Raw genomic sequence first — 16,418 nt, forward strand, 5'->3', positions numbered from 1 at the left:
TTGGTGGGCTGGGACAACCCATGATGATTTGTAACTGCACAGCATCAGCATAAGTTAGTGTTCGCGGCTCATTCACCTCTTTACCTCGATCGCGTTCACTATCATGGGGGTGATGATCTGGGTACGATTCCGCCGACGACGACTACGACGGAAGCGTCTTCCTCTAGTTTTTCGTGTCGTTGCGCATCGGGCAGGACATTCCTTGCCACGGTGTAGGTACGAGAAGAGAGCTGCGCTCATGATGATGGGAATTGATGATTTTCGGTGCTGATGCCGTGGTTTATAAATAATTAGAGCCGTAGAATTAAAATTTCGCGCGCTGTGACACAACCGCTTCGTACCGCTGGCTGCTGCTTGTTTGGTTCCGCGCAATACCCGACGTTGTTTCTTACGTTTCCTCAAACATGCACTCATTTGTTGCGGTTTTGTGTTGTTGGTTGAATATCATTAGGTGTTTTATTTTATTTGATTAATTCTTTGCAATCGTGAATGAAATGAAAAGAAATTAATATTTTTTTTTCTATAACACAATCGAGTTACTATAGAGGCACATCATACATTTCAGTTCCTTTTGGCTCTCATGCATGAGATTAAGGGGATTTTTTGGGAACAGATATACCTAGTGTAATGAAGTGTATGGAAAGTCTGTTCTAGCAATGTTCAATGTTTCAATGTTTCAAAAAGTCCCCAAGTAACCATGACGCTGGATATAGAGCATTAATTTCGCTTTATAGTGTATTATATGACATGCGATATAAAGTTGTTTTGTCATATAGGCACCATTAAAGTAGGTTAAAAGTCGAAAGTGGCGCTACTATTGTTGATTTAAAGCAAGCTTTAATGTGGTGATTGCTAAAGCATATAAAATGCTTGCACCATATAGCTAATGCAATCAAATCGTATGGAATGCATACTTAATGCATCATGTCAAAAAGAGAAAAAGAATGTTTTTCATTTTTCTATCTATTTTTATCTTCTCATACCTGTTCCGATACTCTCACTTTGATGTTTTTTATTGTATTTCGGGAATTGAACCTAGACTGCTGAAACTGGACCTCGATGAAACTCGGACGCGCTAACGCTGTGTGCTACGACACCATGTATTTTGCACCTGGAAAAATGTGCAACATAAGGTAACGTATACTTAGCTCGTGCCTTATTGAGTTGTGTTTTCAGCAACTCTAAAAAATGTGCTGGGGTCTGAATGCCATCAGTTATCTTACTCTCGAATATAAATTCGTCTGTGTTGATTCTGTTTTTTTTTTTTGTTTTAATACGTGCTCACTTCTACCAAAAAATATAAAAAATAATAAACAATACACACAGCGCTTTGATCCTTCCTTTTATGAAATCGGGGCTTTATGTTAAATAAGGAAACCAATATCCCACATATTTTTGTTCCCTCAGCATCTGATTGTTTTCATATCCCAACCAGAAACCACAAAAACCATACATAATATAAATTTTCAAACAGCAACATCTGAGAATTATAATCTAAGTGCTACGCAGCAATCCATGCAGTTTTGGTTTGTTTTTCTTTTGTTCTGAACCCAAGTAACCACAAGCATTATATCATAACATTAATTCAATCGTATAATAGTTTAGCTAATGCAAGATAACTTTTATTTTACATCTGTCAAGTAATGAAGCGTTTAATCTACATTATGAAAGCATTGAAGCATTACTAGATTTTGACAGTTCTGTAAAGTTCTATAGGGCCGTTGTTTAATGCTTAATTGCATTACCATGTTAAAAGCTTTATAGCAATCAATAATGCAAGCATTTATTACTTTATATATGCCTTTACTAAAGCGTCCATCGTTGTAAACAGAAAAATACCCCTCTGTTCGAAAAAAATCTGTAAACATTTTTGGAAACAGAACCATTCAGAACAAAAGAAAAACAAACCAAAACTGCATGGATTGCTGCGTAGCACTTAGATTATAATTCTCAGATGTTGCTGTTTGAAAATTTATATTATGTATGGTTTTTGTGGTTTCTGGTTGGGATATGAAAACAATCAGATGCTGAGGGAACAAAAATATGTGGGATATTGGTTTCCTTATTTAACATAAAGCCCCGATTTCATAAAAGGAAGGATCAAAGCGCTGTGTGTATTGTTTATTATTTTTTATATTTTTTGGTAGAAGTGAGCACGTATTAAAACAAAAAAAAAACAGAATCAACACAGACGAATTTATATTCGAGAGTAAGATAACTGATGGCATTCAGACCCCAGCACATTTTTTAGAGTTGCTGAAAACACAACTCAATAAGGCACGAGCTAAGTATACGTTACCTTATGTTGCACATTTTTCCAGGTGCAAAATACATGGTGTCGTAGCACACAGCGTTAGCGCGTCCGAGTTTCATCGAGGTCCAGTTTCAGCAGTCTAGGTTCAATTCCCGAAATACAATAAAAAACATCAAAGTGAGAGTATCGGAACAGGTATGAGAAGATAAAAATAGATAGAAAAATGAAAAACATTCTTTTTCTCTTTTTGACATGATGCATTAAGTATGCATTCCATACGATTTGATTGCATTAGCTATATGGTGCAAGCATTTTATATGCTTTAGCAATCACCACATTAAAGCTTGCTTTAAATCAACAATAGTAGCGCCACTTTCGACTTTTAACCTACTTTAATGGTGCCTATATGACAAAACAACTTTATATCGCATGTCATATAATACACTATAAAGCGAAATTAATGCTCTATATCCAGCGTCATGGTTACTTGGGAATGGTTCTGTTTCCAAAAATGTTTACAGATTTTTTTCGAACAGAGGGGTATTTTTCTGTTTACAACGATGGACGCTTTAGTAAAGGCATATATAAAGTAATAAATGCTTGCATTATTGATTGCTATAAAGCTTTTAACATGGTAATGCAATTAAGCATTAAACAACGGCCCTATAGAACTTTACAGAACTGTCAAAATCTAGTAATGCTTCAATGCTTTCATAATGTAGATTAAACGCTTCATTACTTGACAGATGTAAAATAAAAGTTATCTTGCATTAGCTAAACTATTATACGATTGAATTAATGTTATGATATAATGCTTGTGGTTACTTGGGTCTTACACAAGCTCCATGTTCTCAGAATCAAGTTTACCGAACACATCTCTAATGTCTTCCTTTTCTGTTTTCACTCGGGCCCTTAGGGATACACATAAATCGGATCTGGAAATACCGTATCCGGGGCATTCCCATACAACATGGTGCACCACAGTTACAACGATTGCTATCTATGTGAGCCCTTTACTTACCTTACTGATCAGGCTAAGGCCGGAGTGGCCTCTGCTGTACATAGTAGCCGTCTCCATTCCACTCGGTCCATGGCTGTTTGTCTCCAGTTCCGCACTCTGCGTAGGGTCCGCAGATCGTCCTCCACTTGGTCGACCCACCTAGCTCGCTGCGCACCACGTCTTCTTGTACCAGTCGGATGACTCTCGAGAACCATTTTAGTCAGGTTGCTATTCGACATCCTGATGACGTGACCCGCCCACCGTAGCTTCCCAATTTTCGCGGTGTGGACGATGGTTGGTTCCCTTAGCAGCTGATGCAGCTCGTGGTTCATTCGCCTTCTCCAAGTCCCGTCTTCCATCTGCACTCCGCCGTATATGGTACGCAACGCCTTTCGATCGAAAACTCCAAGGGCGCATTGGTCCTCTGCACTTAGGGTCCTTGTTTCGTGCCCATAGAGGACGACCGGTCTAATCAGCGTTTTGTAGATAGTTAATTTCGTGTTACAGCGAACTTTATTCGATCGTACAGTTCTGCGGAGTCCAAAGTAAGCTCGATTTCTTGGCACAATGTGCCTCTGAATTTCTCTGCTGGTGTCGTTGTCGGTGGTCACCAGTGAGCCCAAGTACACGAATTCTTCAACCGCCTCGATTTCATGACCGTCGAAACCCGTAACGTGGGTAGATCACCTTGGAATTGTGCGTTACGGTGTAAGATCTACCATTTCAAGTTTTGATCTTGCTATTTTCCAGCCTGGTTTATTTAAATGCAGGAACATTCCAGGATCAAGATTTGGTGTACTTTTTTACACTATTTATTTATTTTTATTCTATTTTTTAACTGCTAATATACCGTTTGTTTCGAGAGATGGAGGTAAATTTAAACTATATATAAATAACAATTTACAAAAATATAACAGTGGAGAACGTATCACAATTTAATACTTTTTTCTATTTCAGATTTACAAGCAGGCAATCAGCGATCAAAATGGCGAAGTATCTCTTTCTTTAGAAAGGTCAAGATTATCGTACGATACAGTGACAAGTAGACCACGTTTTCCGCGTCGATTTATTCGTGCCGAGTTCCATAATTTCGATTGCTTTTTCGAACATTTACGATAATGTATTTCTGTTCATCACACCTTCAACTTATATTACGCCTTGCGAACATTCGCGGATAATAAATATGTACAACGGTTTTATCACAGACAAACAGACGTAGCTCTTCGAACCTTTTTCGATTCAAATCATAGTCACGGAAACATATTCGCCAATAGAGTTAATAAACTATAGAGGACGAATGTCGCTGCTGTTCCCTTTGTTCTCGTTCGCAAACATCCCGGGTATCTATCTGTCAAACTGCATACTTTTTCGCTTTGACACTTATATCCCTCCCTATCTTCGCCAGCAAGAGATGTTGCGGCGGCGACGCCAGCGACATTCTCCCTCTATAGTTTATTACCTCTATTTATTCGCCCAATGCTAAAGGGACAATGTTTGGCTGACCACCAACTAGGTGGCGGTAGTGAGCAAACGTCAAACTCGAACAAAAACTATGCGAGCGCCACGGTTAGGCAGTTGGCCAACTATCAAATTTTGAAAAAGACCGTTAAATCGGTGTACGATGGGAATCATCAGAGTGTTACGTCTGTTTGTCTGTGGTTTTATTATCCGCAATCTTATTAAAGGCCTGTTTAGACTATCTGATTTGTCTGTCTGATTTGAGTGACTGCTCGAAAAAAATTTATGAAATCGTAAACAAAGGTCACTCAAATCGCTCGAATCAGACCGAAAAATCAGATAGTCTAAACGGGCCTTAACACGGGAACGCGAAAAAAGTAATACAAGAACATAGATGAAACTCAAAAGCAACGATTCTAGTTGTTTAGTTGTCCAGTTTTCTCGTAAAGCTACGGCGCGGGTTTTGGTTTTTCAGCATTGGCAGTAACACTAAACGGAATTGCATCCTTTTTTTTGTTGATATATACAACGAGCATGCCACGCTACACCTCTTTTTAGGTGTACTCTTTATGCTGCATCCTCTTTCTCGAGGGTCTTTAGTGGCAGCAGCATCATTGCGCATGGAGCGCCATTTTATCAGAAGTAAAACTGAATTCGAAGTGTACAGACGTAGTTAAATAAAGTTCCGTTTCTTTCGTTAATTAAACAAACTCAGCATTTCATTCCACTGAAACCTTAAGCCCAATAGGTTATTGGCCCAGTTAGCGCTGGAAGTGCGTGAGTTTTGTGGACATTTGTAGCGCGGAAGCACCGGTAAAATCGTTTTGTTTCGTGTCGAGTGTCGTCGGGAGTGCTTGTGAAAAACAAGATGGCGGACACAAAAGCGACGGTCGAAAAGTTAAACGACGGGAATTACGCGGTGTGGAAGTTTAAAATGCGTTTGCTCCTGACGAAGAAGAAGCTGCTGAAAGTGGTCACCGATCCGAAACCGACAACCGCGGATGCGGCCTGGATCTCGGACGACGAGAAGGCGCAGGCGTTAATTGGTCTGGCATTGGAGGACACGCAGCTGATTCATGTCATGACGAAGGAGACGGCGAAAGAGATGTGGGATGCGCTGAAGGACTACCACGAGCGCTCATCTCTCTCAAGCATCATTCACGTGGTGCGTCAGCTGATTACCATGCGTATGGCAGAGGATGGCAGCATGGCCGAGCATCTGAAGCAGATGACGGCATTGCGGCTTCGCCTGACTGCACTCGGCGAAGAAGTGAAAGACAACTGGTTCGTCGCGTTAATGTTGTCGAGTCTGCCGCGGTCGTACGATGGGTTAATTGTTGCACTTGAAAGTCGCCCGGATGCAGATCTTACAGTGGACTTTGTTAAAGGTAAGCTGCTTGATGAGGGTCGACGTCGCGTCGAAAGTGAGTGTCGCGGGGACAATAAAGCGTTGGTCAGTTCCGTTGAGTGGAAAAGTGCAGACAAACCGAAAGTGAAAAGGGAACGTTTGTGCCATTACTGCAAGAAGACGGGTCATATTCGGCGTGATTGCAAAAAGTTTGCCCAGGACATGCGTGAGAAGGAGAAGTCCGATCGCGCGAAGGCAAACGTGGCCGTCAAATCGGAATCCAATTTCGAAGTGTGTCTGGCAGCGGGAAGAACCGACGGATCGAGTTTCTGGTACCTGGATTCGGGGGCAACGGCTCACATGACCAGTGATGTATCGTTGTTGGAAAGTGTCGATGAATCAAAAGCGACGACGGTTTGTCTGGCGGATGGAAAATCCATCAAATCGTCTGGAAGCGGTACGGGTAAGCTCGTCTCGTTCAACGGGGATGGTGCGAAAACGAAAGTGCGGCTCGACAACGTTTTGCACGTGCCGTCCCTTGCTGGCAACCTGCTGTCGGTGAGTAGAATCACAGATTTGGGATTTCGGGTTCTGTTCGAAGAAAAGGAGTGTTATATCCTGAAAGGAGAAGAATCAGTGCTAGTTGGTCAACGAAAAGGAGGATTGTACCACTTGAAGCAGGCTCCGGAAAAGGCATTTCTTGTGAATCCGAAGCATTCCGCCTTGTGCAAGCATCTGTGGCATCGGCGTCTCGGACATCGTGATGTGCAGGCAGTGGACAAAATAGTGCGGGACAATCTTGGACATGGATTGAAAATCGATCCTTGCGAAGTACAATCGGTGTGTGGTCCGTGTTGTGAGGGGAAAATGGTTCGTGAATCGTTCCCAAAAGTATCGGACAGTAAATCTAGCGCGGTGGGAGATTTAGTGCACACAGACTTGGGTGGTCCGATGGAAGAAGAAACACCCAGTGGTAACCGGTTCTATATAGTGCTCGTGGACGATTTTTCGCGGTACAGTGTCGTGTATCTGTTGCGGCGGAAATCGGAAGCTGAAGAGCGGATCCGGGAATTTTGTAGTCTGGTGAAGAATCAGTTCGGACATTTTCCAAAGAAGCAGAGTGTCTGAAATCTCATGTATACATGAATGAGACAGTGTGCCATGCGCTTGTTTGAAATGCGTTTCAAGCAAATTTGTGCGATTTGAGATCATAGCATGCTCATGAAAAATCTAGTGTACGTGCCTCAATGAGACGTCTCGTGAGACTCGTCTCATTGAGATGTTTGTCAGTTAGGAACAAATTGCACCGAGGCCATTTAAGAGGCCCGGATTAGGTCTTGTAAACCTGATCTCACCTCGGATTTAAGACAGAAATATCGAGATCGATGATTTTCCGGGAATTCAATTAATGGGCTCGATAATTCGAAGGAAATGTCTAGATTATTTGGGGTTCTAATAAATTTTGATGTTGATTGTATTGATTGAAATGGCAACGTACCCCCAAGACGATATGTATAACCTTCTTTAGGAGCTATGTCAAGCACATCACTCTGGCGTACTACAGGTTCAGCGTGCTTGTTTGTGTAATATGGACTCATGGATGTTTAGTACGTTACTGGGGAAGAGGTCCCTACCAAGATTGTTCCTCTTACCACTATTCACTATCCAAAAATAAATTTTGGCTGCATCAAAACTGCCCCAGCATACTTTTAAACCGCCCCGGAAAACGTTAACCCGCAAGCGTAGCGGGATATCTTCCAGATATTCCATCCTAGTGAATATTGCGATAGGAAATCGAACCGGTGCACCGCGGTGATGTTGGGCAAATAACAAATTGTATGGTCCACTACACGAATTTATACTGGCCTGCTTACTCTTACACGAAATTTGACGTTTGAGAGGTGTCGGCACCGCTCAAGCGTCAAATTTTCTGCGAGAGTATGCAGGCCAGCAGTGGACCATAGTTCGCATCGATTGTCTCATTGAGATGTCTCATTGAGACTCGCAATGCTAATGTGATGTGCACCAACATCGCGAGTCTCAAAGCTCAAGGAATTTTCATGTGCTCATAGCCAACTTTTCTCATGCTCGTATTGAGATATGTGCGTACAGATACTCTGCAAAGAAGATTCGTTCGGACGGCGGTGGCGAATATATGAGTAACTCGTTACGTAAGTATTTCGCGGAGCGCGGTATTATGCACGAAGTGACGGCGCCATACTCACCGCAACAGAACGGCGTCGCGGAACGGAAGAATCGTTATCTTGTCGAGATGCTTCGGTGTATGCTAGCGGAGTCGAAGTTGCAGAAGCGGTACTGGGGCGAGGCGATTTGCACTGCAAATTACTTGCAGAATCGTCTGCCATCGTCCGTCGTGACCAAGACACCGTACGAGCTGTGGCACGGGAAGAAACCATCGTACGGACATTTGTGAGTCTTCGGTTCGGAAGCGTACGTGCACATTCCGAATGAAAAGCGACGCAAGCTGGACCACAAAGCGGAGAAGTTGGTGTTCGTTGGCTACGCTGACGGTCGGAAGGCGTATCGTTTCTTGAACCCTGGAACGAATATGATAACGATCAGTAGGGACGCCAAATTTCTAGAGCAATGCGTTACGGCGGAAGCTGTTCAGCGACAGGATCTGGAAACAGGAGGAGTACTGGAAGTACCGATGACGTGGCCATCTGAAGATGAGCGGCGGCGCCAGCTGGATCCGGCTGAAGAAGACGAAGAGCTGTTTGAAGAAGCCAGGGGTCACAACGACTCGTTCGAAAATGTTTCCGACGGGGACGGATCCTTCCATGGCTTCCCATTGGATGAGATAGCGCGTCGCTCGAGTCGGTCTACGAAGGGAATTCCACCACGACGATTGATCGAAGAGTTGTTTGCTGCGGGATCGCTGGATCCGGACGAAGTTGAGCCGAAGACGTTGAAGGAAGCGGTGACCTGTGAAAAGCAGGATTTGTGGAAAGCGGCGATGGTGGATGAGCTGAAATCTCACCAGCAGAACGGAACGTGGGAGCTCGTCGATCCACCTGAAGGACGAAAGGTAGTTGGTTGTCGCTGGGTCTATAAGCTGAAGCGGAATGCGGCCGGCGGGATCACCAAATACAAGGCACGTCTAGTGGCTCAGGGATACTCTCAGAAGTACGGTATCGATTACGACGAGATATTCGCACCGGTGACTAGCCACACTACCCTGCGGGTGCTGTTAGCCGTGGCAAGCAAGCGGAGAATGCCGTTGAAGCACTTCGACGTGAAAACGGCATACTTGTACGGCGATTTGGACGAGGAAATCTTCATGAGGCAGCCGCCTGGATTCGCAGTGAAGGGTAGGGAGGGCATGGTGTGTCGGTTGAAGAAGAGCATTTATGGTCTCAAACAGTCTGCGCGGTGCTGGAATCAGCGACTGCATAGTGTGCTTGTGGAAATGGGATTTGAACAGAGTGCTACCGATCCGTGTCTCTACACCAAAGTGGTTAGTGGGAAGCGTGTGTATCTGTTGGTATACGTAGACGATATTATGATTGACTGTGAAGACGAAGCTCAAATTGACTCGGTGTATGAACAGTTGAAGCGGTACTTTGAAGTGACAAATCTTGGGGAGCCTAGTGACTTTCTTGGGCTGAAGATTGAGCGCAATGACCGAAAGTACAGTGTTTCAGTAGGAGGTTACATCGACCGGGTTGCGGATAGATTCGGTCTCCGCGAAGCGAAGAGAGCAAAGACGCCAATGGAAGAAGGTTTCGCCAGTTCGGAGGATGAAAGCCCAAAACTGTCGGATGACAACGAGTACAGGAGTCTCGTTGGAGCGCTGCTCTACATTTCCGTCTGTGCCAGGCCGGATGTAGCAGCAAGTGTGGCGATACTAGGCCGGAAAGTGAGTTCGCCATCCGAGGCGGATTGGGTGGCGGCAAAACGTGTTGTTCGCTACCTGAAGGCAACGAAGGAGTGGAAACTGTCATACGGCGACGCAGGTGGACAGCTGGTCGGCTATTCGGATGCCGATTGGGCCGGCGACGCGGGTACGAGGAAGTCTACGACCGGATTTGTCTTCAACTACGCCGGAGGAGCAGTATCGTGGGTCAGTCGGAGGCAAAGTTGCGTCACATTGTCTTCGATGGAATCGGAGTACGTGGCGTTGAGCGAAGCTAGTCAGGAGCTAATCTGGCTGCGGAGCTTGTTGGCTGACATGGGAGAGCAGGTCGAAGGTCCAGTTACGGTAATGGAGGACAATCAGAGCTGCATCCAATTTGTCAAGTCGGATCGGAAGAGCCGTCGCTCCAAGCATATCGAAGTGAAGCAGCATTTCGTGAAGCAATTGTGTGAAGACGGAAGTATAAAGCTGCAGTACTGCCCAACGGAGGATATGGTGGCTGATGTGCTCACTAAACCGGTGGGTTCAATCAAGCTGCAGAAACTAGCACGTATGATGGGATTATCATCGTAGGCTGGCAATGTTCGTTGAGGAGGAGTGTTGATATATACAACGAGCATGCCACGCTACACCTCTTTTTAGGTGTACTCTTTATGCTGCATCCTCTTTCTCGAGGGTCTTTAGTGGCAGCAGCATCATTGCGCATGGAGCGCCATTTTATCAGAAGTAAAACTGAATTCGAAGTGTACAGACGTAGTTAAATAAAGTTCCGTTTCTTTCGTTAATTAAACAAACTCAGCATTTCATTCCACTGAAACCTTAAGCCCAATATTTTTGACTGAGAAACGATAAGCTTAAAACGTGCGTTATTACGAGTTGATCCGACATAAGCGTGGTTAAAAAAATATTCATACCCGGTATATAATTAAATTTAATACACAAACATACGATAAAATTATTGAATTCTTCCGACAGTCGGCTGGCGGAAGATTAAATCATATCAAGGGTTGCATAGCTTACATCACTTACCAATGTGAATCCAGATCTATGTAACTTTCTATCCCTTCCCTTCCCACTAATAAACGTCCTTCCTGTGACAACCGTGGGGATGCGGAGGTACACACGGTCTCTAGTAGCAACGGATGTCACACCAACATTCCTTCCCTTCCCCGATAACCGTAAGGACGTGCCCGGCGCCGGTACTGACAATATAAAGTTTTGAACCTTCAAAATTGCACATTGAGGATGGAAAGCTACACCTAGGCCCCATCCATTTGGATCCCTGTGCAATGTTGCCTGTTCTGGTCAGTAACGGAGTAGCAACTACAAATTGTACGGTCATCTCATGCTCATGCTCGATTTCATCACCGTCGATATAAATACGGGGTGGCGAGCGCGGAGATTCCTCCCTGGAGCCCTTTGCCATCATGTACTTTGTCTTCGACACATTTATGACTAATCCGATTCGCCTGGCTTCTCTCTTTTGTCGGATGTACGTTTCCGCCATCGTCTCAAATTTACGAGCTATAATATCAACATCATCAGCGAAACCAAGCAGCTGAACGGACTTCGTGAAAATGGTCCCACTCGCGTTTATCCCCGCTCTCCTTATTACACCTTCTAACGCAATGTTGAACATCAAGCATGAAAGACAATCACCTTGCCGTAACCCTCTGCGAGATTCGAAGGGACTCGAGAGTGTCCCCGATACTCGAACTACGCACATCACTCGATCCATCGTCGCCTTGATCAATCGTATCAGTTTATCCGGGAATCCGTATTCGTGCATAATCTGCCATAGCTGGTCTCGATCGATTGTATCATACGCCGATTTGAAATCGATGAACAAGTGATGTGTTTGCAGGTTGTATTCGCGGCATTTCTGCAACACCTGCCGGAAGGCGAACATCTGGTCCGTTGTAGCGCGTTCTCCCATAAATCCAGCCTGATATTGCCCCACGAACTCTCTTGCAATCGGTGATAGACGGCGGCATAAAATATGAGAGAGTATCTTGTAGGCAGCGCTACGTAGTGTGATCGCGCCCTTTATGTAGATGGGACACAGGATACCTTCCATCCACTCCTCCGGTAATACTTCCTCCTCCCAAATCTTGGTAATGACCCAGTGTAGTGCTCTCACCAGTGCTTCTCCACCGTATTTTAGTGGCTCACTTGGTTGATCTGCTCCAGCGACTTTGTTGTTTTTCAACCGGCTAACCTCCTCTTCAATCTCTTGGAGGTTAGGGACTGGAAATCTTTCGTCCTGCGCACGTAGTCCTAGATCTGTTACCACGCCACCTTCGGTGTTTGCAACGTCGCCATTGAGGTGCTCATCGTAATGCTGCCGCCACCTCTCGACCACCTCACGCTCGCACATGAGAATACTCCCGTGATTATCTCGGCACATGTCGGCTTATGGTACAAAGCCTCTGCGCGAGCGGTTCAGATTTTCGTAGAACTTTCGCAGCTTTTCCATCGCTTCGCGATCTCGTTCTTCCTGCTGGCGCTTCTTCATACGGAAGACTGAGTTCTGCCTGTTCCGCGCCTGTCTGTAACGTGCCTCATTCGCTCTCGTACGGTGTTGCAGCATTCTCGCCCATGCTGCATTCTTCTCGTTTTTCAACTGTTCACATTCGCCAACCGTTTCTGTGATTCGGAGTCGTGGAACCTTGTGCTGTAGCCGAGGCACTACCTATGGCGGATCGGATGTCCCTCCAACCATCAGCAAGTGTAGCTGCGCCTCTTCCGTTGGTAGGGCCACTGCTAGCTGCTGCGCGTAGTCTTCAGCCACTTCTACGTTACGCAGTTGCTCGATGTTGAGCCGCGGCGTTCGACTTCGACGCGTGGTAATAACCGTCGAAAGTTTTGAGCGCATGCATACCTACATCTACTAAGTAGTGATCCGAATCTAAATTCGCACTGCGGTATGAGCGAACATTGGTTATATCAGAGAAGAATTAACCGTCAATTAGAACGTGGTCGATTTGGTTTTCTGTTTGATGGTCGGGTGATCTTTAGGTGGTTTTGTGGATATCTTTGCGGGGGAAGAAGGTGCTTCGGACTACCATACCACGGGAGGCTGCAAAGTTTACGCATCGCTGGCCGTTATCATTCGATACAGCGTGCAGGCTGTTTCGCCCGATTACCGGTCTGTACATTTCCTCCCTTCCTACCTGCGCGTTCATGTCGCCGACAACGATTTTCACGTCACGCGGCGAGCAACCATCGTATGTTTGCTCTAACTGCGCGTAGAACGCTTCTTTCTCGTCATCAGGTCTCCCTTCGTGTGGACAGTGGACGTTGATGATGCTGTAGTTAAAGAAACGGCCCTTAACTCTCAACATGCACATCCTTGCGTTGATCGGCTGCCACCCGATCACGCGTTGTCGAATCTTGCCCAACACTATAAATCCTGTTCCCAGTTCATTGGTGGTGCCACAGCAATGGTAGAAGGTAGCCTCGATGCCCGCTTTTCCACACTTTCTGTCCAGTCCAACAAAGTTCCTGCAACGCCACGATGTCGAAGTTGCGGGGATGTAGTTCGTCGTAGATTATCCTGGCACATCCTGCGAAACCTAGTGACTTGAAATTCCATGTGCCAAGTTTCCAATCGTAGTCCTTATTTCGTCGCGTGGGTCTTTGCCGATTGTATCGAGTCGTATTTTCTCCTATGTTATTCGCAATGGGGATTTTTACGGGTGGCTTATTGGGCCTACGCCAACACTCCTGTCTCGCCGGAGGGCCATCGTGCCAGTTCTGTTTAACGTCCCAACCAACACTGGGGCGACCACGCTGATGGGGCTACCACCTTGGATCTAGCTGGGCGTGGTGCGGCTTTTCTAACGCAGCCGCTGAATGCCAGAACAAATGCTGTTTAAGCCGCACCTCCTTGGTGAACAGACGCTCGGGTCGTACCTCCTTAATCTAGCTGAAGTCTGAAGGACAACAGTGCCCAGGCTGCACTACTAGCTAAGCACACAACTCTTAGCTGGCGGTCTTTGTCGTCGCTTGACCCGTGGAGGCATGAGGTAGGAACTTGTGAGGACCAGAGCTATATTGGACGCTCTCCTTATCGATTCACCGTTTGGCAGCCCATTTCAGTGCCGTTCATCAGGTGTAAATCAGTTACAGTAAAACCTCCATGAGTCGATATTGAAGGGACCATCGACTCAAGGAAATATCGAGTAGTGGAACAAAAATCCTTTAGGAAGCTTTTTAGAAGGGCCATCATAGTAACCCAGAAATTATTTTTCAGTATGGAAAAATTTACCTCCATGAGTCGATATCGAGTCAAGGAACATCGACTCATGGAGGTTCGACTGTATATATATTATAAAAGGATTGGAGCTTATTGATCCTCAAGATAACCCCTCCATATCCATCACGGTGTCAAAATCTTGGAAAGGGACTTCTTTATCGGAAGTTTAGCCATGTTTCACTAATCGCAAATATGTCACAACCTAACTAAACATACATGTTTCATCTCCTGCTCCTTCCAGGTCGCCATGGTCGAGGTCCAACTAGACGAACACACCACCGTTCCGCCCAGCATGCTGATCGCGTTCGCCATCTGCACCACTCTGCTGGTGGCGGTCCACATGCTGGCCCTCATGATCAGCACCTGCATCCTGCCGAACATCGAAACCGTATGCAACCTGCACAGTATCTCGCTGGTGAACGAATCGCCCCACGAGCGCCTGCACTGGTACATCGAGACGGCGTGGGCCTTCTCGACCCTGCTGGGCTTGATATTGTTCCTGTTCGAAATTGCCATCCTCTGCTGGGTCAAGTTCTACGACCTCAACACGACGGCGGCCTGGTCCGCGTGCATTGTCCTCATCCCAGTGCTGGTCATTTTCGTGGCCTTTGCGCTGCACTTTTACCGGTCGCTCATGACGCACAAATACGAAGTAACCGTTTCCGGCATCCGGGAGCTGGAGATGCTCAAGGAACAGATCGAACAGGACCACCTGGATCATCACCACCATCACGGCCCACCGTACCAATCCGTGCAGATCGTTTGATCCTACCATGGAAACCATGGACGCCGCAACGTGCGAGTGAATCTGTGATTGTGATTTCTTTTCGTTTTACCGTAGTTACTTGAAACTCTTTACCTTTGTTGAATCTTCTTTTTTATCAGAGTCGATCTTTATGTTCTTTTTGTTTTATACTCGTCAAAGTAATCTAGTTTAAGGCACCTCGGATCAAAGTAGCCTCATTTCCTATTTGTTTCCCGTTTCCCAGAAGCCACCTACTAATATTGTGATTATGCGCTTATTTCAAGTGAACGAAAGACATATTATAGCCCTTAGTTAGACCACGTCGTTAAGTAAATTTATTATGAGCTTCTACCTTACTTTGAAAGCAAACGAAGATGATTTTATACATTATACGTATTGTTATATTCTCTTTATCACAAGAACGAAGATATGCGTATGTATAATTTTGATGATGTTCTCTAAACACATAATCGTATAATTAGAGGTTTGAAGTAAACCGCCTGCGCAGGTTGTAAAATATTTAGTGTCGTCATCCAAAACCGCAAATCCACTAATTTAAAGAAAATCACAAACAATAAACAAATATTTTATATGAAACTGTGCATTGGATTTGAACAGATATCCGAAAGTTCCATATTGCCGTCATCGGGTTAAACGAACATTACTTTTTACTGTAATGAAAACAAAGTGTTCTGAATAAATTGCTTATGGAAAGCTAAGACACATAAAAACTGAAATTGCTGAAAGCTTAAGGCTGATTCTTAGAGGGCTAAACAGGCTGAAAATGTAACTAGACTAGTTTTCAAATGCCGAAAAGCAGTCATGGAAATGACAAAATAATCATAAGATGATAGCCCCCAAGGGTTGTTAAAACACGGACACGTTTAATGCTTTCAGTGAGATAATCGCTCTTTGAGGGAAGCACGACACTAGACATCGGACTAACATGCAAGGCTGTCCTATTTGCAGAAAAGAGGCTCTCTTTGGTTTCCCTCTCTTCCGTTAACATCTCAGCTGTTCATTTGAATTATGATTATCACCTTGCATAGAACGATGGTCAAATCAATCGTCTTTTAATTTGTACTGCAAAAGTAGTTGAAAAGTGTACCATTACATTGCAACAATTGAAAGAGAAAGTGAATAAAGAGAGCCTCTCCAATGCAGATAGGACCTATTGAAAGGTTCGAACTGAAATCTGCTTCAGATAACTCAGTACAGTGACGATTCGATCGTTGAGAGCTCGTTAGATGGGCTGTCTCGATGGTTGAATGTTCACTGGTTGGGGCAAAACCCAACTAAAAATCACTGTCAATGTCAAAATAGATGTCAAAACGAGTTTGACGTCTGACCGCCGTCGCATCACAGCTCCTGTATACAGAACGTTTGCGCAAGTATGTGAGTGTTCCTTGACGTATTTCTCGTCACTTGCGTGTGTCTAGAGCATTTTGATCAGTTGTCAGTTGCCCCAACGAACGAAC

The 16,418-nt window shown here is 45.0% G+C and overlaps 1 protein-coding gene across 1 annotated transcript in view; it reads left to right on the plus strand.

The window, feature by feature from the left end:
* Positions 1–15,537, plus strand: part of LOC109426683 (calcium release-activated calcium channel protein 1) — a 122,983-nt gene extending 107,446 nt beyond the window's left edge. The window contains exon 4 of the mRNA XM_029869673.2: positions 14,437–15,537. Within this exon, the coding sequence (XP_029725533.1) occupies positions 14,437–14,961 (525 nt within the window). The 3' untranslated portion in view covers positions 14,962–15,537. The remainder of the gene's footprint in view (positions 1–14,436) is intronic.
* The last annotated feature ends 881 nt before the right edge of the window (positions 15,538–16,418 follow it).

The sequence above is a fragment of the Aedes albopictus genome, chromosome 2 (genome assembly GCF_035046485.1).
Source record: "Aedes albopictus strain Foshan chromosome 2, AalbF5, whole genome shotgun sequence".
NCBI lineage: Eukaryota > Metazoa > Arthropoda > Insecta > Diptera > Culicidae > Aedes > Aedes albopictus.